Here is a 27,411-nt window from a genome sequence, read left to right as displayed (position 1 = left end):
TGGAAGAGAGCGAGGAAGAGAGTGAGGAAGAAAGCACAGAGGAGAGCGAAGAAGAGAGCAAGGAAGAAAGCGAGGAAGAAAGCGAGGAAGAAAGCGCAGAAAAGAGCAAGGAGGAAAGCGAGGAAGAAAGCGAGGAAGAAAGCGAGGAAGAAAGCGAGGAAGAAAGCGAGGAAGAAAGCGAGGAAGAGAGCGAGGAAGAGAGAGGAATCGAGTGAGGAAGAGAGAGGAATCGAGTGAGGAAGAAGGCGAGGAAGAGAGCAAGGAAGAGAGCGAGGAAGATTGCGAGGCAGAGAGCGAGGAAGAGAGCGGGGAAGAGAGCGAGGAGGAGAGCGAGGAAGACAGCGAGGAAGAAAGCGAGGAAGAGAGCGTGGAAGAGAGCGAGGAAGAGAGCGAGAAAGAGAGCGAGAAAGAGAGCGAGAAAGAGAGCGAGAAAGAGAGCGAGAAAGAGAGCAAGGAAGAGAGCGTGGAAGAGTGAGAGAAAGAGAGTGAGGAAGAAAGCGAGGAAGAAAGCGAGGAAGAGAGCAAGGAAGAGAGTGTGGAAGAGAGCAAGGAAGAGAGCAAGGAAGAAAGCAAGGAAGAGAGCAAGGAAGAAAGCGCAGAGGAGAGCAAGGAAGAAAGTGAGGAAAAGAGCAAGGAAGAAAGCAAGGACGAGAGCAAGGAAGAGAGCGCAGAAGAGAGAAAGGAAGAAAGTGAGGAAGAGAGCAAGAAAGAAAGCAAGGAAGAGAGCAAGGAAGAGATCAAGGAAGAAAGCAAGGAAGAGAGCGAGGAAGAAAGCGAGGAAGAGAGCAAGGCAGAGAGCGAGGAAGAGAGTGAGGAAGAAAGTGAGGAAGAGAGCAAGGAAGACAGCGAGGAAGACAGCGAGGAAGAAAGCGTGGAATACAGCGAGGAAGAAAGTGAGGAAGAAAGCGAGGAAGAGAGCAGGGAAGAAAGCGAGGAAGAAAGCGCAGAAGAGAGCGAGGAAGAGAGCGAGGAAGAGAGTGAGGAAGAGAGCGAGGAAGAGAGCGAGGAAGAGAGCGAGGAAGAGAGCGAGGAAGAGAGTGAGGAAGAGAGTGAGGAAGAGAGTGAGGAAGAGAGTGAGGAAGAGAGCGAGGAAGAGAGCGAGGAAGAGAGCGAGGAAGAGAGCGAGGAAGAGAGTGAGGAAGAGAGTGAGGAAGAGAGTGAGGAAGAGAGCGAGGAAGAGAGTGAGGAAGAGAGCGAGGAAGAGAGTGAGGAAGAGAGCGAGGAAGAGAGCGAGGAAGAGAGCGAGGAAGAGAGTGAGGAAGAAAGTGAGGAAGAGAGCAAGGAAGACAGCGAGGAAGACAGCGAGGAAGAAAGCGTGGAATACAGCGAGGAAGAAAGTGAGGAAGAAAGCGAGGAAGAGAGCAGGGAAGAAAGCGAGGAAGAAAGCGCAGAAGAGAGCGAGGAAGAGAGTGAGGAAGAGAGCGAGGAAGAGAGCGAGGAAGACAGCGAGGAAGAAAGTGTGGAAGAGAGCGGGGAAGAGAGTCATAAATAGCTGGAACAGAATAAGAACCATTATGTGGATTGTTGTGGCCGCCAGGTTTGGTTGACAGTCTGTTTATGAACTGTGTAAATGCAAATTGAGATAAGAAAGTAAGCAGGAAGCAAGAGCAGTCAGACGGAATGAGTTTCAAAAAATGACAAAGCTCAGGGTCAGTGTTGGTAGTGGTGGCTTACCGAGCTCAGCTGCGGCCTTCACGTCAATGTTGTCATACCCGCTGCCAATCCTCACGATTACACGCAAGGCTTTGAATTTCTCAAGGTCCTCCCTCGTGAGTGTAATAGTGTGGTACATGAGTGCTGCCACCGCCTCATTCAGCACCTGGAATCACACAAACACATCACACTCACAACCAAGACGAAACAGAACGGGAGTGGACATGAAGGAATGTAAAGAAATCTTTCAAGGAAATGCCTGAACAAATGTTGACAATTTATTTGAGTTAGCCTGTTTTCAGCTCCAATTTGAGCACTGTGCTCTTCATAGTATAAATCTCTCCCCCACCCGATAATGAATCCTGTAAACTGTGTTGTTTTGTCTGCAATTCACATAAAGGTATACCAATATCTCTTGATGTCTTGAGTGTATCTGCAATTAATACAGACAAGAGGCTTTGATACTGCAGAGAATAACAGAAAGGGGTTGTATCGATACAAAAACATTTTTGTCTTTTTACATTGGATTGCATTTCCACAAGTACAAACATAGTGTACGCACGCACACACACACACACACACACACACACACACACACACACACACACACACACACACACATACACACACACACACACACACACACTAAAAAGCAACTTCAAAGTAGGGAGTGAATAAGCACGTTTCCATGCACAGCAGCACTTTGGAACAAAACGGTACAAAAGTGTAATCTGAACATGCCTTCGATGTGTAGGCCCAGCAGTTCCAGAGAAAGTTGCATAAATTTTTTGTGTATGAATAAGGTCCAGTTAGAATTTCCGGTGAAATCAGCGCTGTCCACAGTGGGCAATATGGTGTGAAAATGCACCACAATAACAACACTAAAATGTGGAAAAGTTCATTTCTTTGGTGGCAATTTTCTTGCCATTATCACACTGGGATTGTCACAGTCGCCTCTGAGTTGTGTAGGCCAGATTTGATCCTCAACCCAGCTACAAACGGTCACCCTGGTGTTTCGCAGGTATGGTGAGGCATCACTGTGCACACCACCATCAGATGTATGTTAGTTAAAATGGGCATCCCGTCTGTCAGCATCAGTTGGTGGAGGTTAAGGACCCCATTGTGACTATTGCGAAGGAGGAGAGTTATTCCCGGAACCCTGAATAAATGACAAATTATTGCTCGAATGCGCAAGGGCACCGCATCAGTGACACAGCTGCATCTCAGAAATGATGCATGCAATCAGCGGGATGAACTCAGAATTGAACACCAGACCAATCGGCATTCACTAATAATAATGTGAAGTGCAAATAAACAAGCATTCTGAGTATTGCGCTGCAATACATGCCCCCACCGGCAGTCTGTCGTCCGGAAAACTGTTGGGGAAATTACCAAAGTTCAAAGTGCCATAACTTTGTCAAAAATGATCGAAACGTCGTGAAGTTCGAGCTCGATCTGTAACTTATCATAAGGAAACCACGTACCAAGTTTGAAATCATTAGCATTAAGAGTTTAGAATAAAAAAGTCCGGAAAACTGTTCTTTGCGTGACGGACTGACGGACTGACTGACTGACTGACTGACTGACGGAGGGACGGAGTGCAAACCTATAGTCCCCTCCGGTGTACACCGGTTGGGGACTAATGAAGTCACCATTGGAAAATTTTGTAACGAAGAGCATGGAAAAGACTTGGCGTTCCTTTATTTGCATTTAATACATATTCAGTTCGCAGCAGATGTTGTCCTTGTTCCTCCTCTTCATCAAACAAAGAAGGAAGGAGTCATAGTTGTTGAAACCTTGTTATTTGTAAGGGGGCCAGGTAACATAATGATCCTTCACCCACTGCAGGAACTTTTTAATTCATTGAGAATTAGTGCTTCCATTGAAATGCAAAACGTTGTGTATCGACTATAAATGCATGAGGTGTGTGTGTGTATGTGTGCGTGTGCATGTGTGTATGTGTGTGTGTGTGTAGGGGGCATGTTTTTTGTGGAGTTATATTGGAGCTATCTGATGTGGAATGTGACACCAAAATGATAGTCATGACCTTTTGAGTTCACTAGGCCAATTAACTGCAGATAATCCGGAAGAATCCCAAAGTTTTAAACGCGTGCCATGTTAAGGTGTATAGAACAGCTTAATAGGTCCTTCCACGGCATTCCAATTACAAAATAAACTAGAACGCCACTCAGTGGAGCGCATACTCCCGCCGTGGGTGGCCGCTGCTGAGCCTGATCTTCCAATGGTAAAAAATCCTTCAAAAAATTCCTGGATCCGGAATAATATCCTGAGCTTCACCAAAAACTAATCAATTCTTCCTTATCCCAAGGGCAATCATCCCACCAACTTTCATCCAAATCCGTTCAGAACTTTTCCAGATATGTATCTTGTTCACAAACACACACACACACACACACACACACACACACACACACACACACACACACACACACACACACACACACACACACACACACACACACACACACACACACACACACACACTCGAATGCATTACTCCATTGCGGGAGTAATAAACCTGAAAATCGCAGAGCCAGAACCAGAATTATTTATTTGGTTTGGGAAGCCCATGTGAGGTTTCTTCTTCTTCAGCCTCTCACAACCCTGGGTGAATATGCGATCTTTTTAAAAAAGTTGGAATTTTGCCAAATCTGTTTTATTCGTTTGTTAATATACCTCAGCCCGCTCTAGCAAGGGCTATACCAACAAGGCTAACCCCCGCTCTAGCAGGGAAAATGGCCTTTAAAATGCATGTTGTTGTTGTTGTTGTTGTTGTTAATATACCTCAGCCATTGACAAATCTGGAATTATAATTTTGTTTGAGGTTCAAATTAACCCGGGAGATTGTGTCAAACGATGCCTGCAAGTCTGTACATGTGATAAATAATTAATCGTCCACAGTCAAAGACTCTTCTTCTTCACGCAATAACAACTTCTAGCTTCCAGACCGTACATCCAATGATCTTCAAATTTTGCACACTTGTTACTCTTCATGACTTCTACTACAGTATGAAGTTTCACGTCGATCAATGAAGTGGTTCAAGAGATATAAATGTTTTTATTATTTGCGTTTAATTAACGATGTCTGCCAAACCACGTGACGTATCGCAAATTCCAAAAGGACATTTTAGTAGACTGATATGCTGAACATATATGTGAAGTTTCCCCTCGATTGGATCACAAATGAGGGAGGAGCTCGGTTTTAAATGTTTGTGCTTAAAAACGTCATAACTCTGAAACCACGTGATGCATGATGTCATGCTCGCTGACTTTTTTTGTTCGTCATCGGCATGCGATTCTGCCTGCAAAGTTTGGCCTCGATCTGTTCAGGCGTTTTGGAGAAAATTGGATTTTAGTGTGTTTCACTCAAAACAATATGGCGGCTGAACCACGTGACCTGTGACGTCATAATTACCATAAAAATATTATACAGACTGAGTGCCTCCTATGGTGAAAATTTGCTCTCAATCGCTCCAATTATTGCAGAGAAAATGTTTTTTTAAAGGAAAACAGAAAACAAAATTCCCCAAAAAAATTCCTGGATCCGGAATAATATCCTGAGCTTCACAAAAAACGAATCAATTCTTCCTTATCCCAAGGGCAATCATCCCACCAACTTTCATCCAAATCCGTTCAGAACTTTTCCAGATATCTTGTGTACACACACACACACACACACACACACACACACACACACACACACACACGCGCACGCACACACACACACACACACACACACACACGCGCACGCACGCACACACACACACACGATCGAATGCATTACTCCCTGGCGGGAGTAATACTGACAACAATAATAATAGTATCATTCGGCAATAATAATAACGAATGTTTAATCCCCGCTCTGGCCCAAGAACATCTGGACTTGGTGAAATGCAACCTAATGCTCAAGCAGCACATCAGGCAGGTATGCTACAAGGCGGTGCGGTGAAGACCAATGAAAATTTGGTCCAATGGACCAACAGGGCCCAATTGTTCATGGAAACGGCCAAATTTGTGTGTTTATTCCCGCAGCACTTGGGTTGTGTGTTCGTATTTGTACTCATGGAAATGCACCCTTTATATTAGGTGCCAACTATAAATTACATACAAAACTAGAAGGGCACTCGGAAGAGAGCATACCTCCACCTGGTTGGTGATATCACTCAATGGTGAAGAATCACTTTAAAAAATTATACGAGGTGGATCCGGATCTTCACCAAAATTGAATCGACTCTGCCCTGTCACACACACAACCTGTCCAACAAGTTTAGTCCAAATCCATCCATAACTTTTTGAGATATCCTGCTAGGTATCGTTTTTGGCCATATGGTGAAAAATCACTTTTAAAATTAAATAATTCTCATGTCCGAATCCATATTCAGATCTTCACCAAAATCGAATCGAATCGTCCTTGTCAGACACCCAACCGGTCCACAAAGTTTCCTCCAAATCCGTCCATAACTTTTTGAGATAATTTGTTCACAAACGGACAGACAGGGGTGAAAACACAACCTCCATCCATCTTTGGTGGCGGTGGTAATAAAGAGAAGCATTTAATAATGATCAGATGTATGGCGCAAATCTACACATTTGAAATTCGACTTTTTGTGTCAAGCTTTTCATTTACTTAAAAAATGGTAATTATACAAAATTAGTAGCTTTTAGTAACCGGTGCTTTAAGGAATCACACCTGACAAACATAAAGGAACAACTTCACAAAAGTAACCAGGACTCGAGCACTGGATGCTTGCACAGTTCAATTAAACATGCGGTGCAACCAAATAGGTGCGAAGGTAAAATGACGTTTTAGGTGTCTTATTTCACCACTCTTTGGCTCGTGTGTGAAAGTGAAATATCTTGTGGTTTCTTTCATGAAGTGTAGGTGAGCTATCGCCAGCACCCTGAACAAATTCCAACTCACCTTCAGCCGAATGTCAAGTCTGGGCAGCCTCTTCATTAAAGACTTGGGCCAAACACATTCCACGACAAACCCCACAAGACAGTGGAACTAATTGGGGCTGTTAAAGTACGAGTAATAACAATAGTAGTCGTAATAGTCGTAGTAATCATAATATAATTCCCCATTATTTGGCTGTGAGCTGTACAAAAGCACGTGGCATGTGATCCATGTTGATGTTTATCCCCACAATTTTTTGAAAAAAGAAAACAAAAAAGAAAACGGGGGAATATTGTAATTGTGCGCCTGTCTGTCCATCATGCTATCTCCTCCTAAACGGTTGGGTAGAAATTCACCAAACTTGGTAGTTATGATCACCACATACAACAAAGGTGCGAGAGCGGTATCATTTTGGCCCCGCCACTTGGGCCTACGTCAAAAAAAAAATAATGCAGTTACGGCCACATTTTCAATTTAAAAAAAAAACTGTATATGAAATCAACATTGGGGGGGATGCACGAAATATGTAATGATTTGTTGGATTTGAGTCCTGGTTTATGCCCGAATGGTTGGGGACCTTGGGTGAATGAATGAATGAATGAATGAATGATCGTTTTAAGCCCATTTTCCCCGCTGGAGCGGGGGTGATAGGGGTCAAAAATGAAAAATAATTCTCAACTCAAACTGTGATGTTAGGTTATGGGCATTGATCGGGCCAAAACCAGGTGGAAATTTATGCTATGTTTCAACTTCACTTGAGGTGGGAAGTGAGATATGGAAGGAAAATCCTGACAAATCTCACACTCTCACTTTGTCTCTCTGAAAAGAACATCTGGACAACCCTCCCATCTACTTTCTGAACAATCCTCTTGAAGAAGTTCTGTCACTCAAGCTTTTGGGTCTCACTATCTGCCATGATCTTTCCTGGGAAAACCACATTTCCAAGCTGGCCTCCAAAGCCAGTCGCTGACTGGGCATCCTCCGTCGTGCAAAGTCCTTATTTGGCACACCAGAGCTCCTCACCACATACAAGGCTTTCATCCGCAGCTCAATGGAATACTGCTCTCCCCTCTGGGCTGGTGCTCCTGCCTCACACCTAGCTCGGCTTCACGCTGTTGAAACCACAGCTTTCAGAATCATTGGAATCTCTGGCGATGAAGCTAACTCTGAGGGCCTTTCACTCACTCACCGCAGGCAGGTAGGTGGTCTTTCTGTCTTCTGCCGACTCCTCTCCAGCCTAGCTCCCCCTGTTCTGTCTGTGCTTTGTCCCCCAAATATTCCTGCAGGTCGCACAAGATCTGCCAGCAACCCTCTTCTGGTGAAACTGCCAAAATCAAGACTTTCTCCTCACCTTCACTCCTTCTTTCCTCTTTTCTCCCGCCTCTAGAACAAACTCCCACACTCTCTTCACTCCCACTCCTCCCTCCAGGTCTTTAAAACAGCTGTTCATCCCCATCCCTTATCTTCCCCCATCCAGAACCTTGATCTTTTCTACCCCCGTTAAAACCCCCTAAATCCCCAACTTCTTTCCTGAAATTCCTAGTAGTGTTCATTTGCTTTATACCGTGTACCCCTCCCTCCTCCCCCAACCCACCCCCCCTTCCACAGATCTATCCCTGTTCTCTTCTGTTGTTGTGCTTGTGTGCTTCCCTCTCCCTCCCCCTCTTGTCTCCCTCTCCCTTCATTGTGTTTTATGTGTCTGTGCATGTTTTCACGTTCAATGTGTTTGCTCTTAAACGAGCCTCGATTCTGTATACAAAAAAAAAAAAAAATTGGGGGGAATTTGCAATCAACTTTGCTCTCAATTTATTTGGAGGGTTAAATTTTTTAAATTCAAAAGTCTTAAGACATTTAAGCAGAGTTTCCCAAAAATAAGTTGGGTAGCAGATCCACTTTGAAATCTTGCCTGCTGGATGTTTGCCACAGGGTCAAAGCCTATTTAGTGAAGCTTTGTGGCAAGCTCCCTCAAAAAACACGTTTGAAGAAAGCCCAAATGGCGCATATCTTACATGAGTAATTTGTACCACAGTTTTCGAATTTCGTTGATTCAAATCTACTGTCAAACTAGAGCTACAACTGCACTCAATGGAGCGCATACATCCGCCAGGCTGAACAGTTGTTTTGTATCCCACTGACAGGTTGGATCTGGATTCGGACCTGAACCAAAATCGAATGGGCTTGTTCTTGTCACCTCACCAACTCATCCACCAAGTTTAGTCATAAGTCGTCCACAACTATTTGAAATATCATGTTATAATATATCGCTTTTCGACCGATGTCTCAATGGTAAAAAAGCACTTGGAAATTAAATAATTCTCTGATCCAGATTCAGATCTTCACCAAAATTGAATAAACTCTTCTTTGTCACACACCCAACCTGCCCCCAAAATTTCATCCTAATCCGTCCCCAAGCTGAATGCCTCAACTCTGTGTTTGCCTCTAAATCTTGTGTCCCAAACCCATCCCTCTCTGTACCCACCGTACCCAGTCGTACCCAGCTGCTCCTGGACTCTGTGTCCTTTCCTCCTGACAAGGTGGAAAAGTTTCTGTCAACCCTCGACTCGGATTCTGCAACTGGACCTGACGGCATCAGCCCACGGGTCCTAAAATCCTGTTCTTCCGCTCTTTCATTCCCTCTCTCTGTTCTCTTCACCCTCTCTTTTTCTCAAGGTCATCTTCCATCTGCTTGGAAATCTGCCAACATCACCGCTTTGCACAAAAAAGGTGTAAAAACAGATCCCAGAAACTACAGACCAATCAGCCTTCTCCCAATTATCAGCAAAGTCATGGAATCCATCATTGCTTCAGATATGAAATCTTTCCTCTTCTCCAATGGCTTGATCTCTGATCATCAATTTGGTTTCAGACCTGGACACTCTACTCTGGACATGCTGCTTCTGCTTTCTCAACAATGGATGGAGGTCCTCAATGCCAAACAGGAAATTAGAGCAGTCTCCCTTGACATATCACGTGCCTTCGATACGGTCTGGCACCCCGCTCTGCTCACCAAACTCTCCTCTTTTGGTATCCATGGAAATCTCCACGCATGGCTGGCGGACTTCCTCTCTAGTCGTAGTCAACGTGTGGCCCTGAATGGGTTTCTCTCATCTCCTCTTCCTGTTCAGGCTGGAGTTCCACAAGGAAGTGTTCTGGGCCCTGTGCTTTTTCTGGTCTTCATCAATGATCTCTCTGACTCTCTTGAAAATCCTCTGTATCTCTTTGCTGATGACTCTACTCTCTGTCGCTCCATTCTTCATCCCTCAGATCGGCAGTCTGCAGCCTCCTCACTCTCTGCAGACCTGGACAAAATCACAGACTGGGCAAACAAGTGGAACATGTCTTTCAATCCTGACAAATCTCACACTCTTACGATGTCTCTCCGAAAAGACCGACTGGACAACCCTCCCATCCACTTTCTGAATAATCCTCTCCAAGAAGTTCTGTCACTCAAGCTTTTGGGTCTCACTATCTGCCATGATCTTTCCTGGGAAAACCACATTTCAAATCCGGCCTCCAAAGCCAGTCGCCGACTGGGCATCCTCCGTCGTGCGAAGTCCTTCCTTGGCACACCTGAGCTCCTCACCACATACAAGGCTTTCATCCGCAGCTCAATGGAATACTGCTCTCCCCTCTGGGCTGGTGCTCCTGCCTCACACCTAGCTCGTCTTCACGCTGTTGAAACCAAAGCATTCAGAATCATTGGAATCTCCCGCGATGAAGCTAACTCCAAGGGCCTCTCACTCACTCACCGCAGGCAGGTTGGTGGTCTTTCCGTCTTCTACCGACTCCTCTCTGGCCTTGCCCCCCCAGCTCTCTCTGGGCTCTGTCCCGCAAATATTCGTACAGGTCGCACAAGATCTGCCTGCAACCCTCTTATGGTCAAACTGCCAAAATCAAGACTCTCTGCTCACCTTCACTCCTTCATTCCTCTTTTCTCCCGCCTCTGGAACAAACTCCCTCACTCTCTTCAATCCCACTCCACCCTCCAGGTCTTTAAAACAGCTGTTCACCACCATCTCTTATCTTCCCCCATCCAAAACCTTGATCTTTTCTACCCCCGCTAATTTCACCCCAATTCCACTTTTTTGAAATACCAACTTCTGTCCTGGAAGTCCTTGGTGTCCTTGTGTTTTATACTTCTCCCTCCCCCTTCCCACGCCTCCTCCCCCCAAACCCTCTCCCTTCCACACATCTCCCTGCTCTCAAATGTTGTGTTTGTGTGCTTCCTCTTCTCTCCCCATCTTGTTTTCCGCTCCCTCTTTTTATATATTTTGTTTGTCTGGTTGATTTGTTTGTGAAGTAAATGTTAGCTCTTTCACGAGCCTCGATTCAGTATACAAAAAAAAAAAAAAAAAAAAACTTTTTGAGATATCTTGTTGGCAAACAAACAGACAAACAAACAAGAAGGTGTCAGGTGGTGGGTAGCCTGACAGACACGACGAAAATCGAGAGAACATTGACCTTTGAGAACATGGTCATTTTGACGATATCTTTCCAATTATTTATTTGTAAGTTGTGTTTTTCAACTCATTTGTGTCAAGTTTTTCGTCACGTACAGAAAAACCTTTGGTCGTTTGTTTTAGGCAAATGACGTCACGATCACCTTGACCTTTGACATATACAGTTAAATAACAATGACAGCCTCATTTTTTTCCTTTGAAATCCTCTGGCAAAGTTTGATAAAGATAGCTGAAAGCGTTTGCGAGTTATTGCACTCACAGACAAGCAAGCATGCAAATAAACAAACGAGACAGACCGACATATGATGAAAATTATCAATTTTCGTCATAACAAACCATAGACAGGGTGAAAACATAACCTCCATCCACCTTTGGTGGCGGAGGTAATTGCACTTCCATAATGGGAACACCGTGAAATAAAACATCGTTGCCTTATTTTCGACTGACATCATTTGAATACTCATTAGTCATTACACACTTAATTGTTTTTGGTCTTTTTCTTCCACTGCTTCGGGATTGCAACATTGCCTTGTTTCTCAAACTTTTTCTTTTCCGTCAATAATAAATAAAACATCAGCACATCAACAATTGGCAAACATTGAAACAAGTCAAAATTCAGATAGGGGCAATCAAGCCAGGTCGTCTCATCTGCACTTATGTTGTGGAAGTAAAATATTCATTAGTAAGTTCCTGCTTGGGTTTAACTGCATTATGATCACTGCATACAGTATTTGCGAATACTGGGATGTGGACGCACAGGTCTAAAAGGGCAATGCCCCACCCGTCTCCAAAAGCCCCATTGGCACACGCATGCAATGTGTTGGCCTATCCTTAACTTGCTGCTGTACGCCAACTGCAAAACCAAGCCGTTATACTTTGGCATGGTACAGCATTCCTGTCCAACTCGTTTTTAACCGTGCGGCAAATGACGTGAACCGCAACACGGTCACAATGACTTGAGAATGCAAAATATGTATGCCTATGTACAAAACCCATATTTTACCGAAATACCTCGACAGTTCAATGACACCTGGCTCAGTGCTATGCATTGGTAATATGGACTGTGAATGCAGTCCAGTCATGTTCCAACATTAAATTACTGTGAAGTGGGGGAAGGTGTAAAGTATTCCTCCTCCTGTGTTCAGGTTTCCATCAGTTTTTTTTATAGACAGTGCCAGGGCTCTGGAGGATCCAGAACACAGAATGGGACAGGACGTAACAGAAGAAAAGGAACAGTATAACGAGAGGGTGGTGGTGGTTGTAAATGTTGTATTTCCCCGGACAGTTCTATCGAACAAGCCCATGGCACGGAGACAGCTGATCGATCTCGCAGGAGCGACCCAGATATCCCCCACATCCAGGATGGTGTACCCCCGCCTTGACAGTGTGCACCCCAGGGCTATGACAATGTTGAAGAGAGAGAAGTGGAGAGAAAGAGAGAGATTGAAAGAGAGAAAGAGAGAGGCAAGAGGGAAAGGGCCGGTCCATGGAAACTGATTGACACTCTGACCATGACAATGCTGCCCTGACAAATCCGGGCAGCGGGGAAGAATGAGGAAGATTTGGCCCCCGACTTGCATTGGGGGGTACAACCACCAGGAAGAGGCGTCACCGATAGTTGTATGGGAGGGTGGGTGGGGGGAGGGGTGTGGGAGGAAGAGGGAACACACCAACAGCAGGGATGAGGGAACAAATCCAAATTTTGTTCAAAATCCTTTCAACATAACACGTTATTGGTATGGGAATTATTATTTTCTGTTAACCCCAAATGCTAATGTCTCAATTTTTTTTTCTAATTTATTCACCTTCAAAATACCAGATTAATTTTATTACACAAAAAAACTCCGAATATGTTTCTACTTTGTTGCCGACAGAAGCAGAATGTAGAAACCAGTTTTAGAAAATCATCATTGCTTTTTGCCAGAGTTAGTCACAGGCCATGGCATCGCTTAATGTTTTCATAAATATCATAATATAAGTTTTGAGTCATTTGCACAATTCCTTTATGGTTAGGTAATGGCTGAAAAAAATTGTTGGAAAAACAAAAGGACAACAGCATGTTCCTTTCATGGAGGAATTACACAAGTATAAAACAAACAACGTAGTTTGAGATACTATGCTTCAAACATTTTTCAAGGCCCACTGATTCAATACTGGGATTTATATAATTGTAATGTGTCAAATTAAAACTGGATCAGCTTATATTAAAGGAGAACTGGTGGGTGGAGGGTGGGAGAGCAGAAGGTAAGTAAGAGAAGGGATATGGGTTTGACAGAATATGCTAGGTTTGGTCAAATAAATAGTTGCGGGTAAAAATGCACTAAAACATGTCAAAATTTAAATTACATGAATCAACCCAGATACTCAAGGTATTAAGGTGAATGATGGTGTTCTTGTTCACCCGTGTATGAAAAATGCACATCAAATGGTTCATAAAAATAGATTCATCACGAAAGGAGATACAAGTGTTTGGGAAAACGAAAACATAGCCATGACCCCAAATTTCAAATCAATGGATTTAAAGAATTTAACAACAACAAAGAAATACCGGTAATACAGTAGGGTAAGTCCTCGCTTATCGGACCTTCGCATATCGCACTTTCGATTTATCGCAATTTAGATTTTATGATTAAATATTCAATTATCGCAAATGTGTTTCGCTTTATCTTATTGCCATTGCAAGGAGAACAAGAAAGAGTAATCAGAGATTGCAGAACCTCGCCAGGATGTGTTTTCAGTGGTTTTTAAGCCTTTTGTGTAAAACAAATATGGCGGCCGAACCACGTGACCGATGACGTCTTCATTTTCTTTTTTTTTCTCCACCAATTTATCCCGAGATTATGCTCAAAATGGAATGCGACGCAGATGGCAATGTCGACTAAAAATTATTAAAAGTTTGATGACCCAATGTCTATTTTCACTAGGTGGTTAACATATGGTACACAAAGGTGGTAATTCCAACCACAATATTATGCTGCATTGGTGCTGTGACCAGAGTATGCAAGGACGAAGGTGAAGTGAGGTGAGGTGAAGGTGGGAGTACATCAGGGGTCAATACTAAGTCCACTACTATTTGTAGCTGTGATGGAGGTGCTGGCTCGGAATGTAAAGGAGGGTTTACCGTGGGAGTTGTTGTATGCAGATGATCTGGTGTTGATTGCGGAAAGTATGGATGGACTGAAGGAAAAGATGAACAAGTGGAAGGAATGTATGGGGACAAAAGGTCTGAAGGTGAATATCAGAAAAACTAAGGTGATGGCAAGTGGTAAAGCATGTGGTGAGGTGGAAAGAACTGGGAAGTGGCCGTGTGGTGTGTGCAAGAAGGGTGTCGGAGTGAACTCCATTCAATGTACAATGTGCGCTGAGTGGGTTCATCAAAAATGTAGTGGTCTGAGAGGGTCATTAACCAGTGTGGCAGCTACATTCAAGTGTAAGGTGTGCACAGAAGGAGCTGCAGATGGAGGAAATGTTGAGTTGGATCTTGGAGACGGCATGAAGCTGGAAGGTGTGAAAACATTTTGCTACCTAGGAGACATGATGAATGGAGAAGGTGGATCAGACTCGGCGACGGTTGCTCGAGTGAGATGTGCATGGAATAAGTTTCGGGAACTGAGTGGCGTGCTGACCAGGAGGGGAGTGTCATTGAAGCTGAAGGGAAAGGTGTATGCTGCATGTGTGAGAAGTGTTATGATTTATGGGAGCGAGGCATGGGTAATGAACGTAGAGCAGCAACGAAGGCTGGAAAGGGTGGAAATGTGAATGGTTCGGTGGATGTGTGGAGTATCGTTGAGAGAGAGGAAGACAAATTATAAATTGCGAAAGATGATGGGAATAGAGCCTGTGATGGATGCTGTGAAGAGAAACAGTTTGAGATGGTTTGGTCATGTGTTGAGGAAGGATGAAAATGACTGGTTGAGAAGAGTGATGGAAATGAATGTAGAAGGAAGTAGAGGACGGGCAAGACTGAGAAAGACTTGGCTAAAGGTGGTGGAAGAAGAAATGCGGGCAAGGGGGTGAACAAGGGGAGATGCAGAAAATAGGCCAAAATGGAGAAGATTGTCATGGGGCCCGCAAGGGTAACCCCCGATCTCACAGGGAAAATGGCCTTAAAATGCCTGTTGCTGTTATTGGTGCTGTGACCAGAGTATTCCCAGAAAATGACAATAGATTTTCACTGGAAATGAAAAATACACTGGACAATCAGGATGCTCCACTGGAAGATTTGTCATCTGGGCATAGAATGCTGGTAAATATCGAGCATAGTTCACTTTGTCATGGGCAAAACACCAAGGGATCATTGATATCATGGCTGAGAGATGTAACTGCCAGTTCCCTTCTCGGGCAGCTTGGAGCAGGGAAAGCAAGATCGTTTTAACAATATCCACGTATAACATCCAGAATGCTGACAAATCTCCATTGTCATGACAATGATGCTCCAATAATTCCTTCCAAAGATCATGCAGCCCTTTAAAACCTGGGTCTTCCAACAGAGTTTCGGAGTTCCATTGGTGCAGATCTACGACGACGTCATTCAGTTTTTCTAAGAACGAGGTTACAGTATGATTATTGTCCTGCCAATTGTTCTCCACCCAAGGAATGAATTCAATCCACGTGAGTCTCATAAACACTTCATATCTAGACTTGTGCACGCAGACTGCTGATTGTACATCTTGCCTTCCATAACTTTATTCATTGAACCTTCTGCGATGATGTCCGCTTCTATGCATCAGTCCCGAAGGCCAGCATCTTGGGATCGTGTGCACCTAGGATTGACATTCCATTGAAAATTGTGTGGAATGTGACCAAGCGAAAGATAATTGTGTCATATATGTCTGTATGTTTCCAAACGATCTCGGCGGCTTTAACATAATTATAGAGCCTGATCCATGACCACAGCGATGTCCTGTAACTTCTCACAATGTCTGTCTCACAAGTTCCGACTATTTTAAGATTTCTGAAACGTTGGACACGTCTGTAGCTGGAGCAATTGTGGTGGGCATGTCGGCAACGATATCTTGAGAGACAATGATGAACCCTGTCCAACCTGATATTTTCTGTGTCGCTGTGTCCGCCTGCCCGGGAATTACTATCCAGAGAAGATTTTTCCTGCGAGCAATTTCCATTGCTTCATCACATGCTCCTGAAGATGATGTGGCGATTTGCAGCAAATGTGGCTCAATATGCCTACCTGTAATGTATACCAGGTGTATACCCATTTTTGGGTGAATGATGCCTTTAAATAATGAAATGCAAAACTATATGATTGAAAAAAAACCTAATTGTGAGCAGGTTTGGGCACTTATTTCTATCACATTTGAAAATTCATTGAGGCCATTATATTTATCACTGGTGGATAATTTCTATCCCATTATGTGAGGAATTGAATATCCTTGCCAACAATTTACAAAGCTTTGGTGAAAATACTTGCATATTTTTTTATATACCACTAGCCGAAATCACCCGGCCTTGCCCGGGTTCTTTTTGAATGAATTTACGACTATAATTCAGCTTTTACTCGCGGCCGTAGAAGATTGCCTACTATAATTCAGCTCAGCTTTTAAATGCGAAATGGGCCCAGGACGGCCGAGGCGGTCTCGACCGGCCTCGCCACCTAGCCTATAATAGACAGGTCCATGCCAGGCAGAAATGGCGCCGTTTTCCAGTCAAGGTTTTCTCAGTGGATTTATATACTTTTGATCATACTCTGTCGAATAAGCTTGTGGGCCACCCTGAAATTTGCCTCAAATCCAAGATGGCGGCCAAAAATCCAAAATGGCCACCAGAATAGCTAAAATAGTATTTCTGAGAGTTGCTTTTACCCATAGATGATTTTTTTTCAACTGATTGTGGCCTATTATGATAAAGAAAGATAACTCAGTCATAACTCAGCCATAAAAATTAACAATCGGTACTTTATTAACAAAATGGCCGCCGGGCAACTTCCGTATTACGGAAACTGCTATAACTTCAGTTCCGAGTGTGATATGATTATAATTTTGGTGTCCAGTCATATGTTTTTGGGGTCAAGGAATCCATATTTGTACTTTTTATTTCAGTGAAATATATATTACAATACATTTTGATTCAATTTCTTGGTTTCCATTTCAGATTCCTTGAATCCGGATGCAAAGAAATGATTCCATGAATGCGGACGCAAAGAAATGATTCCATGAATCCTGGCTTAGCAGATACAGTGAATCCTCATAAAATTACTACATAAAGACAAAACTTTTTTGGCACAGGAGAAAAGGGTTGCACAATGGCATCCACGCCGATTTTGAGTTTAGCAAGGGGCGACAAACCGTTGTGCTGCCTCTGTAATGAAACTATTAAGGACGTTGAGTCAGCTTATAATATGACTGAGGAGGGATTGCAGTCTATTCAAGAATTAGCGGGAAGATGGGTTAAAGTTGACAAGAGTCTGTGTACTCAGGCACCATATGCTGAATTTCAATCAGCCGCTGTGAGACTATCTAGTGCAGGCCATGATGTCAAGATTCATGAGAACTGTAGAATCACATTTCGGAACAGAATTGCCCGAAAGGAAGCCCAGTCTCGCAAACTTCCCGTTTCCAGTTCAGAGAATATTCATGAGTCGAATGAACCAGTTGCTGCTCCCGCGTATAGGATACGCAGGGGGTCACTTGAGAAAAAGCAAATCTGTTTCGTGTGCAACGTGGATACGAAAGATGACAGTAAACCGTACAATAGTGGTGGTCTTGGTAGATGCTCCGAGAAGAATGCTGTCAGTAAAGTAGAACGTTCAAAGGACATGAAAATCAAAGATGAAGGAGATAAGTTCCATGATGCAGCGAAGCGACTCGATGTTATTCTGAGTGGAGCATCATATGACATGTTTGCAGTTGATGTGTACTATCATAAAAGTTGTTATGACAATTTTACCTATGCATATGATAGAAAGTTGCTGTCAGCGGATGCAGCAGAGAAGGATAGATTAGCTACCGAGGTTATGGACAGCTTTTTCAAACTGTTTCACCGCATGGTAGTCAAGGATCAAAAGGCGTATTTCCTGAGAGAATTGATTGAGGACATAAAGGAGATCAGTGAAGACAATGAACTTGAGGACCCTCCGATTTCAAAAACCTGCATGTTGAAAAAACGACTGACTGAGAAATTTGGTGACGCCATCGACTTCCACTTGTTTGGGAACCGGCTAGTTGTCCATTCCACTGCGGTCAATCCGATATCGTATTCTGCGGCTACAATTGAAGGAAATGGTCTACGTGAATCTGATTTGACAATAGCATTTTCAAAGCTGATTCGTCGTAAACTTTCACAGAGGTATGATATCAAATGGCCCCTTGAACCAGATGAGCTGTTTGATCTACTCGATAGTCACAGACCTCTTCACTGTATCTTCAATGCCATTTCTTGGTCAATCAATCCCAGGAGATCTACAAACGCATTTGGGTATGCTACGGCTACAAGCAACGCTGAAGCAGAGAAAATTTCAGCTATAACTCAGAGCTGGGAAAAAATGGTCAAAGGTGAGCGATCACCATTAGGAACTGCTTTGAGTTTGACCATACATAGAATCACTGGTAGCAAAGAGGCAACTACTCTCTTGAATCGATGTGGCGTTGGAATACCATACACAGATGTCCGTGACTTGAACAATAATTGGGCAAAGTCCATCAGCATGGAGCACAAGAAGATGCTACCTCCAGGTTTCGTCAAGGGTCGAAGTGTACATATAAAATTTGATAACTCAGATGGTAAACAGCAGACGCTGACGGGAGCCCAAACTACTCATCACACAACTGGTACAATATTCCAGGCTGTACATGCTGATGATACCGCCGCTGGCAACACTTCAAAACTTAAACAGTCCAATATCATTGAGCAAGAGGAGCCTGACTATGGAGCATCCAAAATCCCTAAGAAAAGAGCACCCCCTCCATCCTTTCCCGACTTCAATGATGACTACAGAGATTCACAAGTGTTACACGATGCTCTGGAACGGAATATTGCTTGGGTTCTCGTTGGTACTGTTGGTGACGACTGCCTAGAAGAATACTTTCCTGAGATTGATAAAGACGTGCTGGGACCTGTAGGTTCTGCGCGTCACATGAAAACTGGAGTGGAAATTAACCAAGGTATTGTCAGTGGATTGTTGTCATCAACCGAAGCAGGAGAGAAACAATTCCAAGACTTTGTTAACCTTAGACTCAAGGCTACTGGAGAAGGCAGAATGAACATTTTTGACAGGATTGTGAATCTCAAGATCAAAACGGGCATGGAGAAGGTCAAGAAAAATCCAAAGGCAGTGAACGTTCTCAAGGAGGATCGACAAGCATTTGGTGTGTTGGTAGGAAAGGCAACTACCCCTGAAGAGGCACATTCACACCCCCTGACAACTATTCCACTTGCCCTTGCCACACCAGAACGAGACATTCGACAAGGTTCTAAAGCAGCGCTGAGGAACTACCTTATTGAGGAATCTTCATCAACTACAGAGGAACCGCCAAATAGAAGCAACTGGCTGATTGACGGAATGGCAGTTGTAAAGTCAATCCCGGCTCAACAGACTTGGGGAGAATACACTGATGCCCTATTGAAATTCTGCATGCCACCAAGCCAGTCAAACCCAAAACAGCTTGGGATCATATTTGATTCCTACTGTACGTCCACTACAAAGGAGTTAACCCAACGACGCCGAGGGATCTCTGGTAGAAGAACCCACATCACAAGCCCCGAGCAGAGTATGCCCAGAGGCAAAGATTGGGACGCATTTCTGCATAATGCTGAAAACAAGACTGAGCTGATTAAATTTATGGTCACTTACTTCAAAAGTGATTCAGTCAGATCGAAACTCAGAATTCCACTCACCGTGACAGAGGAACAGAATACATGGTTGATCACGCAAACTAAGTTTGAACAACTTGAATCCTGCAACCATCATGAGGCTGACACCAGGCTTGTTCTTCATGCAAGCAAGTGCGAAGGTCCGGTTGTGATTAAGGCTTCAGATACAGATGTACTGATCCTCTTGAGCTATGCCTATTCTGTCTGCAAACCACCACAAGACTGGTTCATGAAGATTGACCATCGGTACGTCAGTGTCAAGAAACTAACGACTCATTTTGGAGATGAAGTGTGTCAAACTCTCCCAGCATATCATAGCATTACTGGATGTGACACGACATCATTCCCATTTCGCATCGGCAAAATCAAGCCATTGAAGAAGATGTTGAAACAAGAGAAATCCCATCTACTCTCTCAGCTGGGCAGATCAAATCAATCTTTTCAAGATGCTACCAGTGCTAAATGCTTCTTCAGAACCTGCATGTATTCTGGAAGTGAACAAGAAAGCTTTGTTGAAACAAGGATCCGAACGTACAACACTCAAAAGGTGAAATCTAGTTCCAGCATCCTTCCAGACGAGAGTAGCACCAATGAACACCTCAAGAGGAGTGACCTTCAGGCATGGGTGTGGTACCAGTGTCTCAAGCAAAACATTGAGTATCCTTCTATCACTGACAGAGGATGGGAAAATACAGATGATGGTATCAGGCCAATATGGTTTACCTGCCCGCAACTCCCTCCAAGCCTCTCCAAGAAAAAGAGCAAGAAAAGACAAATTCAAAGTAAGTATACTAAAAATATATCATTACTTTGATCATTGCTTTTCGTTCCTGTCATAAAGTTCCTCCAATGTATTCCCACTGGCAGTGCATTCATCCAGATTAAATATGTGTAACCTTCCACTTACAGGTCTCGCGGAGTATGATGCAGATTTAGAAGATGCAGTAGAAGAGAGAAGCCAGCCTTCAAGGAAGAAGAGACACAGGAATACAAGCAGAAAACATGTACAAGACAGTGAAGTTCACTGTAGAGAAAGAGAAAAGCAAGGTAGATAAGTCCAAAATGCAATCGTAATTTTGTTATTTTTATATGATTTACTGTTTTGAATCCCGACTATATCCATTCACATTTTTTATAGGTATCGGTGGGGCAGAAGAAAGAGCAGAAGAATCTGAAGTTGATGAAGAGTACCAAGGAGATGGGGAAAATTCGGAGAGCACCATGGAACAACTTTCTTCGGATACCTGTGGACTTTATTCAGACTTTCAGAGTGAAGAGAGTGATCTTGATCTTGATCTTAGTAACTGAGGATTATGTGCCTTTTGAACAACATATTTTTCCAAAAGCATAACCAAAGCCGGGGATCATATTGAATGGGAATTCAGATACATTTTATAAACCTGTGTAGTTTGGTAGACGAAGCAAAACTGACTAGGAGCCGTTCAGCGGCAGCCATCTTGGATTTATTGTTCATCCATGATTTAGGGGATGATCTATTGAGCTAGTGTCATGATAAACCAACTAAATGGATAACCAGACTTTGGAAACCAAGAAATTGAATCAAAATGTATTGTAATATATATTATGGAGCACAAGACATGACTGAATCTGCCACATCGGTGGCCAGTATTGGCAGCCATCTTAGATTTCTTTATGAACCAATGATTTCACTGAAATAAAAAGTACAAATATGGATTCCTTGACCCCAAAAACATATGACTGGACACCAAAATTATAATCATATCACACTCGGAACTGAAGTTATAGCAGTTTCCGTAATACGGAAGTTGCCCGGCGGCCATTTTGTTAATAAAGTACCGATTGTTAATTTTTATGGCTGAGTTATGACTGAGTTATCTTTCTTTATCATAATAGGCCACAATCAGTTGAAAAAAAATCATCTATGGGTAAAAGCAACTCTCAGAAATACTATTTTAGCTATTCTGGTGGCCATTTTGGATTTTTGGCCGCCATCTTGGATTTGAGGCAAATTTCAGGGTGGCCCACAAGCTTATTCGACAGAGTATGATCAAAAGTATATAAATCCACTGAGAAAACCTTGACTGGAAAACGGCGCCATTTCTGCCTGGCATGGACCTGTCTATAACCTTTCCGGGGCCCGTCCCGACATTTTTTGTTCTTTTTTGAATGAATTTACGACTATAATTCAGCTTTTACTCGCGGCCGTAGAAGATTGCCTACTATAATTCAGCTAAGCTTTTAATTGTGAAATGGGCCCAGCCCGGCCAAAGCGGCCTCGACCGGCCTCGCCACCTAGCCTATAACCTTCCCGGGGCCCGTCCCGACATTTTTGTTGTAGAGGTTTCCTCCTATCTTTCACCGTTCAGGAGATTAACACGTGCAGACAAACAAACAAACAAACAAACAAATGAAAAATCGGTCAGAGACCGAGGACTTGCCAGAATGTCCATTTTTTATCGGCCATTTTGGACAAATATGGCGGCCGAACCAAGTGACCGATGACGTCATCATTACTTGTTTTCTAAACTAATTTATTCCTAGATTATGCTCAATAAATTTCATCTTGATCGGATGAAGTTTTGTAGTTGTTGAATTATGACATCATAATGGAGGCACCTATGACATCATCATTAACATATTTTATTTCCCATGGAGAGTTATTTACAATGAGCCATGTCTCAATTTTTTCTATTCAGCACTTTCGGAGATATAGAGGTGCAAAGTTTTTCAGTTTTTCAAAAATGGCGGCCGAACCACGTGACCGATGACACCATCATTTTTTTTTTCTCCACCAGTTTATGCCGACATGGCGCTCAAGAAATTTCATCTTGATTGGATGAAGTTTGGTACTTGTCGAATTATCAAATTATGACGTCATAATGGAGGCCTTGTGCCGAGAGAGGTAAAAATTGGGCAGTCTATTCCAGGGCAAGACAAATATGTGTGTAAAGTTTGGCGATTCTATGTGCAATGGTGTAGACATAGTACTGCGCACAAACAAACATGAAAAATCGGTCAGAGACCGAGGACTTGCCGGAATGTCCTTTTTTATCGGCCATTTTGGACAAATATGGCGGCCGAACCACGTGACCGATGCCGTCATCATTATTTGTTTTCTAAACTAATTTATTCCTTGATGATGCTCAATAAATTGCATCTTGATTGGATGAAGTTTTGTACTTGTCGAATTATCAATTTATGACGTCATAATGGAGGCCTTGGGCCGAGAGAGTTAAAAATTGGGCACAGTCTATTCCAGGGCAAGACAAATATGTGTGTAAAATTTGGCGATTCTATGTGCAATGATGTAGACGTAGTGCTGCGCACAAACAGACAGACAGACAAACAGACAAACCAACCGATCAACATACTTGCCGGAATCTTTTCCGGCAAGTAACAAACCAACCAACCAACATACTTGCCGGAATCTTTTCCAGCAAGTAACAAAAACTTTATTTTATATACAGACTTGGCATTTAATATGGAATATATTTTTTTTCTTGACTTGGGATTACTTTCTGAACTCGGTATATCAATCTGGTGAGTTTCTTTTACGCTTCGGTGATTTCTTTGTTAAAAGAACCATGTCACTGATTGTCTGTCGCAGCAAGAAGTCAATAACAGGATTATATCACAGGCGGCGTGACAAAATGTACAGATAGGAACATTTGACGATTGGCTTCACAATCGGGTATATAAGGGTTGTTGCGTTCTGTGTTCGTGGAAAACAACTGCTGCACGTCTACAAAAGTTATTGCCGCTTCCCCTGGAGATGGTCCGTCAACTCGACAATGCTGTTTGTCATTTAGTGGTGGCTTTACGAAATTCCGGCATGAAACAGCATGCTATTGCGAGGCAGTATGGTATCACTCAAGGTCAGGTGTCAAAGATCCTCAAACGAAATGCTCAGAGGGGTGTCCCTACTCCAATACCGAGGTCAGGACGTCCCTGCAGAACCACAAGGAGGGATGATCGCCAGCTGCACCGGTTAGTCCGCAATGGCCGTACCAAGTCAGCTAATCGGCTTAGGGCTGAGTGGCAGCAACTGACAAATGTGCCTGTATCCAGAAGGCTAGTCAACCAACGACTGGTTCAAGCAGGCTATCATGCCAGGCGTCGCCTGAGAAAGCCACGCCTGACCAGACAACACTGCCAGCGCCGATTGCAGTGGGCCAGAGAGCACCGTCAATGGCAGCCAGGACACTGGAATCACGTGATCTTCAGTGACGAGTCTAGATTTCTGGTCTATCGTCAAGATGGCCGCGTCCGAGTGCGCAGACAAGTGCATGAAGCCTACAACAAAGATTGTATAGTGCCAAGAGTCCAAGCTGGAGGTGGTGGGGTGACTGTTTGGGCTGCTTTTCATGCAGGGGGCAAAACTGACCTGGTTGTTCTGAATGGAAACCTGAACCAGTTCAAGTACAGGGCCATTCTGGAAGAAACATTGCTTCCATTTGCTCGTGCAGCCATTCGAGGAAACTTTGTCTTCCAAGATGACAATGCGCGGCCTCATCATGCTCGCATGATCCAACACTTTCTTGCTGACCGTGGTGTCGAGCATATGGAGTGGCCTGCCATGTCCCCGGTTATGAATCCGATAGAGAACTTGTGGGCAGAATTAGCGCGTCAAATCGACCACTTGGACCAGCAGCCGACCTCTGTGCGTGAATTGCAGCAGGCTATTGTCACTGCATGGCAAGCGATTCCTGTCCAAACCTTGGCAAATCTCGTGAACAGCATGCCTCAACGTGTACGTGCTCTCCTGAATGCTCCTGAATGCTTCGTGGGGGTTACACGAAGTACTGAACTGTAATTTTACTGTCCGTAATCCCAGTCGTAATTTAACTTTTGTTTTTGTTAAAAAAAATTTTGGCTAATGTGCAAAATAAAGAGATACTTCTGGAAAACGTACAGAAGTTTAACACAGTACTGTCCATGAATTGAGTTCGATATCAGTTTACATCACTTTCAAGGATCAATTTATTTGTTTCGAAATGTCAAATGTGGTTTTTGTTTCTTTTAAAGGTCACATTAACAAAATCTAGAATAATTTCAACATAATTCCAATGAACTTTTGGTTCTAAGACATCTTGAAAAGTAAGTTCACCCCCACAAAAAAAATATTCCATATTAAATGCCAAGTCTGTATATAGATAAACTAACAATGACCCGATACATTTTGAATGAACAATCTGCAACCAGTGACCTTAGGGGTAGGGTTGTATATTGAGTGATAAAACAGAGAAGGATAAGAGCGACACACTGCTATCAAACATTTTCCATCAGTAGGGACCCTAGCCTTGCTAAAAATTATAGTTAGTTACATTATAGTTAGTTGGTTAGTCGTTAGTTAGTTAGTAATTATAGTTGGTTAGTTAGTTAGTTGTTATAGTTAGTTAAAATATATACACACCCATATAAGCACGCATACACAGGAGGATACATTGGGACCCTCACACCCCACAACAAACCCACAAACATCCACATCTTGCCCTGGCATCAAGGTTTTATGAATTCCACTTGGCGGCGTGTATAAAAAACAAGCATCAGTAAAACGAGTCGTAAGCCAAGAGGCATTCCTTCAATAAGCACCACACACAAACCTTTTCGTGTATTTCCTGCGTAGATTGTGCATCACAGAATGCCACGGTGGCCACGTCCTTGAGAATAGGCATCTCCACGGTGCAATCACGACCATCCAGCAATGCCACAAGAGGCCGTGGATGCATCGGGCCATTCATGATGGGAGGCCGAATACCTACGGAGCAAAACAATATTCAGGGGAAATCTCAGAGAACTGAATAGAGGACAAACTCAAAAGAACTGAAATAGATCAACCTTCTCTGAGCCCCCTTCATTGCAGAGTTTTTGTACAAAATGCGTTGCTAAACAAGATCGGTAAGCACACATTTCCTGCTTTAATGCAAGTGCTGCAAAAATAAAGAGGGCAGCAAGTAAGATAACAAAAAGAGTATAACAACAAATTATGAAATGTGTGGTCAACAAAAACATCAAGACTTGAAATTTAGAGAGGCTGCACACAGGTGATTATTTCTCATTAAAGACATCCATGTTAAACAGCTCCTTGGGGCGAATAACATTTTTGACAAACAAGGCTCAAGAATCATGTCCTGCAATAGCTACTAAGCACATATCCTATAAGGTAGATTAAACTTTTTTGGTGTACATAGCCGTGGCTCGTGGATCAGGTAATTCCATAGCAAAGGCAGATGAAAGCTTCAGAATACTGGAGATTAAATTGGAAAGGTAATGCAAGTAGTTTTTGTAATTACAAACACAAGGTTAGCTATGAGTACAAACAAAAGACCGGTCAACTTTGAAACATTTCATAGTTATGATAAATTTGATATCACTAATTATATTATTCAACAATGAACTGACAACGTTACTCATCTATCTCAAAGTATTACTGCAAGAGGCAATACAAATATCAAACTATATCTATATATATATATAATATAATATAAAAATACATATACATATATAATATAAAAATACATATACATATACACAGAATATACATTTGTACATAATATATACAACACACATGCAAGCTAACATACATACAATACAGCACTTATACCCTTCCCCAGATGTATGCCTCCTCACAATTCTAACTCGAAGTTCTTCAGACAGTTCCTTGTACTTCATATGGTGGAGTTTCTGCTCTGACATGCACTGTCAAATGTGGGACCTTTTATAGAAAGGTGTGTTTCTTTCTAAATCATGTCCAATCATTTGAATTGGCCACAGGTGAACTCCAATCAAGTTGTAGAGGCATTTCAAAGATGATCAAAGGAAATTGGATGCACGTGAGCTCAATTTGGAGTGTCATAGCAAAGGGGTTGAATACTTATTGCCTCAGGACATTTCAGCTGTTCATTGTACACCGCTCCTTTCCTATGCCATCTCCAGGCATTGCAAATCGTCATTGCTGGGCACCGAAGGGGGCTCGGCAGTGACGCACGCTGAAAGAGAGTACTCAGTTTTCACTCTGGTTGTTTGTTTGTTTGTTTTCTTTCTTTCTTGTTTGTTTGTTTGTTACTTTGTTTGTCCGGGCGATATCTCAGCCATCCTTTGAGCTAGGAAGCTGAAATTTCGGCACAATAGTGAGCAAGTCCTTTGTCAAAAACTGTATTTTTTGTTTTTTGATTAATCAATCAATTGAGGAGTTATTTAATTATTAGCGATTAATTAAGTACTTATTTAATTAATCAAATTTCCTTTCTCTTCTGACCATTAACTCAGGCACCTTTTGAGTTAGGAAGCTGATATTTGGACATGCCAATGACCAGGTGATTTGGCTGCAAAGGATATTTTTGATTTATTAATTAATCAATTAATCGATTAATTATTTAATTATTCGATTAATGACAAAAAAAAATATTTTTTTTTCAGTTACAGATTCTGATGAAATAGTGGTAGTGTATGTGTTCTCTGACCACATTGATTAATAATTTAATTTTTTTATGATTATTATTTATTTATTTTCATTATTAATCATTTATTTATTTTCTTTCTCATTTGGCCAATATCTCAGGCACCTTTTGA

General features: G+C 42.8%; 1 protein-coding gene across 7 annotated transcripts in view; it reads right to left on the bottom strand.

Annotated features, from left to right (window-relative positions):
- The window catches only part of CTBP1 (C-terminal binding protein 1), a 372,662-nt gene that overhangs the window by 146,902 nt on the left and 198,349 nt on the right, over positions 1 to 27,411 (bottom strand). For all 7 annotated transcript variants that reach the window (XM_068106031.2, XM_068106032.2, XM_078772389.1 and 4 more), the window contains 2 exons: positions 25,443 to 25,597; positions 1,675 to 1,819 (listed from right to left, as the gene is read on the bottom strand). In XM_068106031.2, the coding sequence (XP_067962132.1) occupies positions 1,675 to 1,819; positions 25,443 to 25,597 (300 nt within the window). The remainder of the gene's footprint in view (positions 1 to 1,674; positions 1,820 to 25,442; positions 25,598 to 27,411) is intronic.

The sequence above is a fragment of the Myxine glutinosa genome, chromosome 2 (assembly GCF_964187855.1).
Source record: "Myxine glutinosa chromosome 2, kmMyxGlut1.1, whole genome shotgun sequence".
In the NCBI taxonomy this organism is placed as follows: Eukaryota; Metazoa; Chordata; class Myxini; order Myxiniformes; family Myxinidae; genus Myxine; species Myxine glutinosa.
The sequence above is the reverse complement of the archived record's forward strand: the minus strand, read 5'-3'. Positions and strand labels throughout refer to the sequence as shown.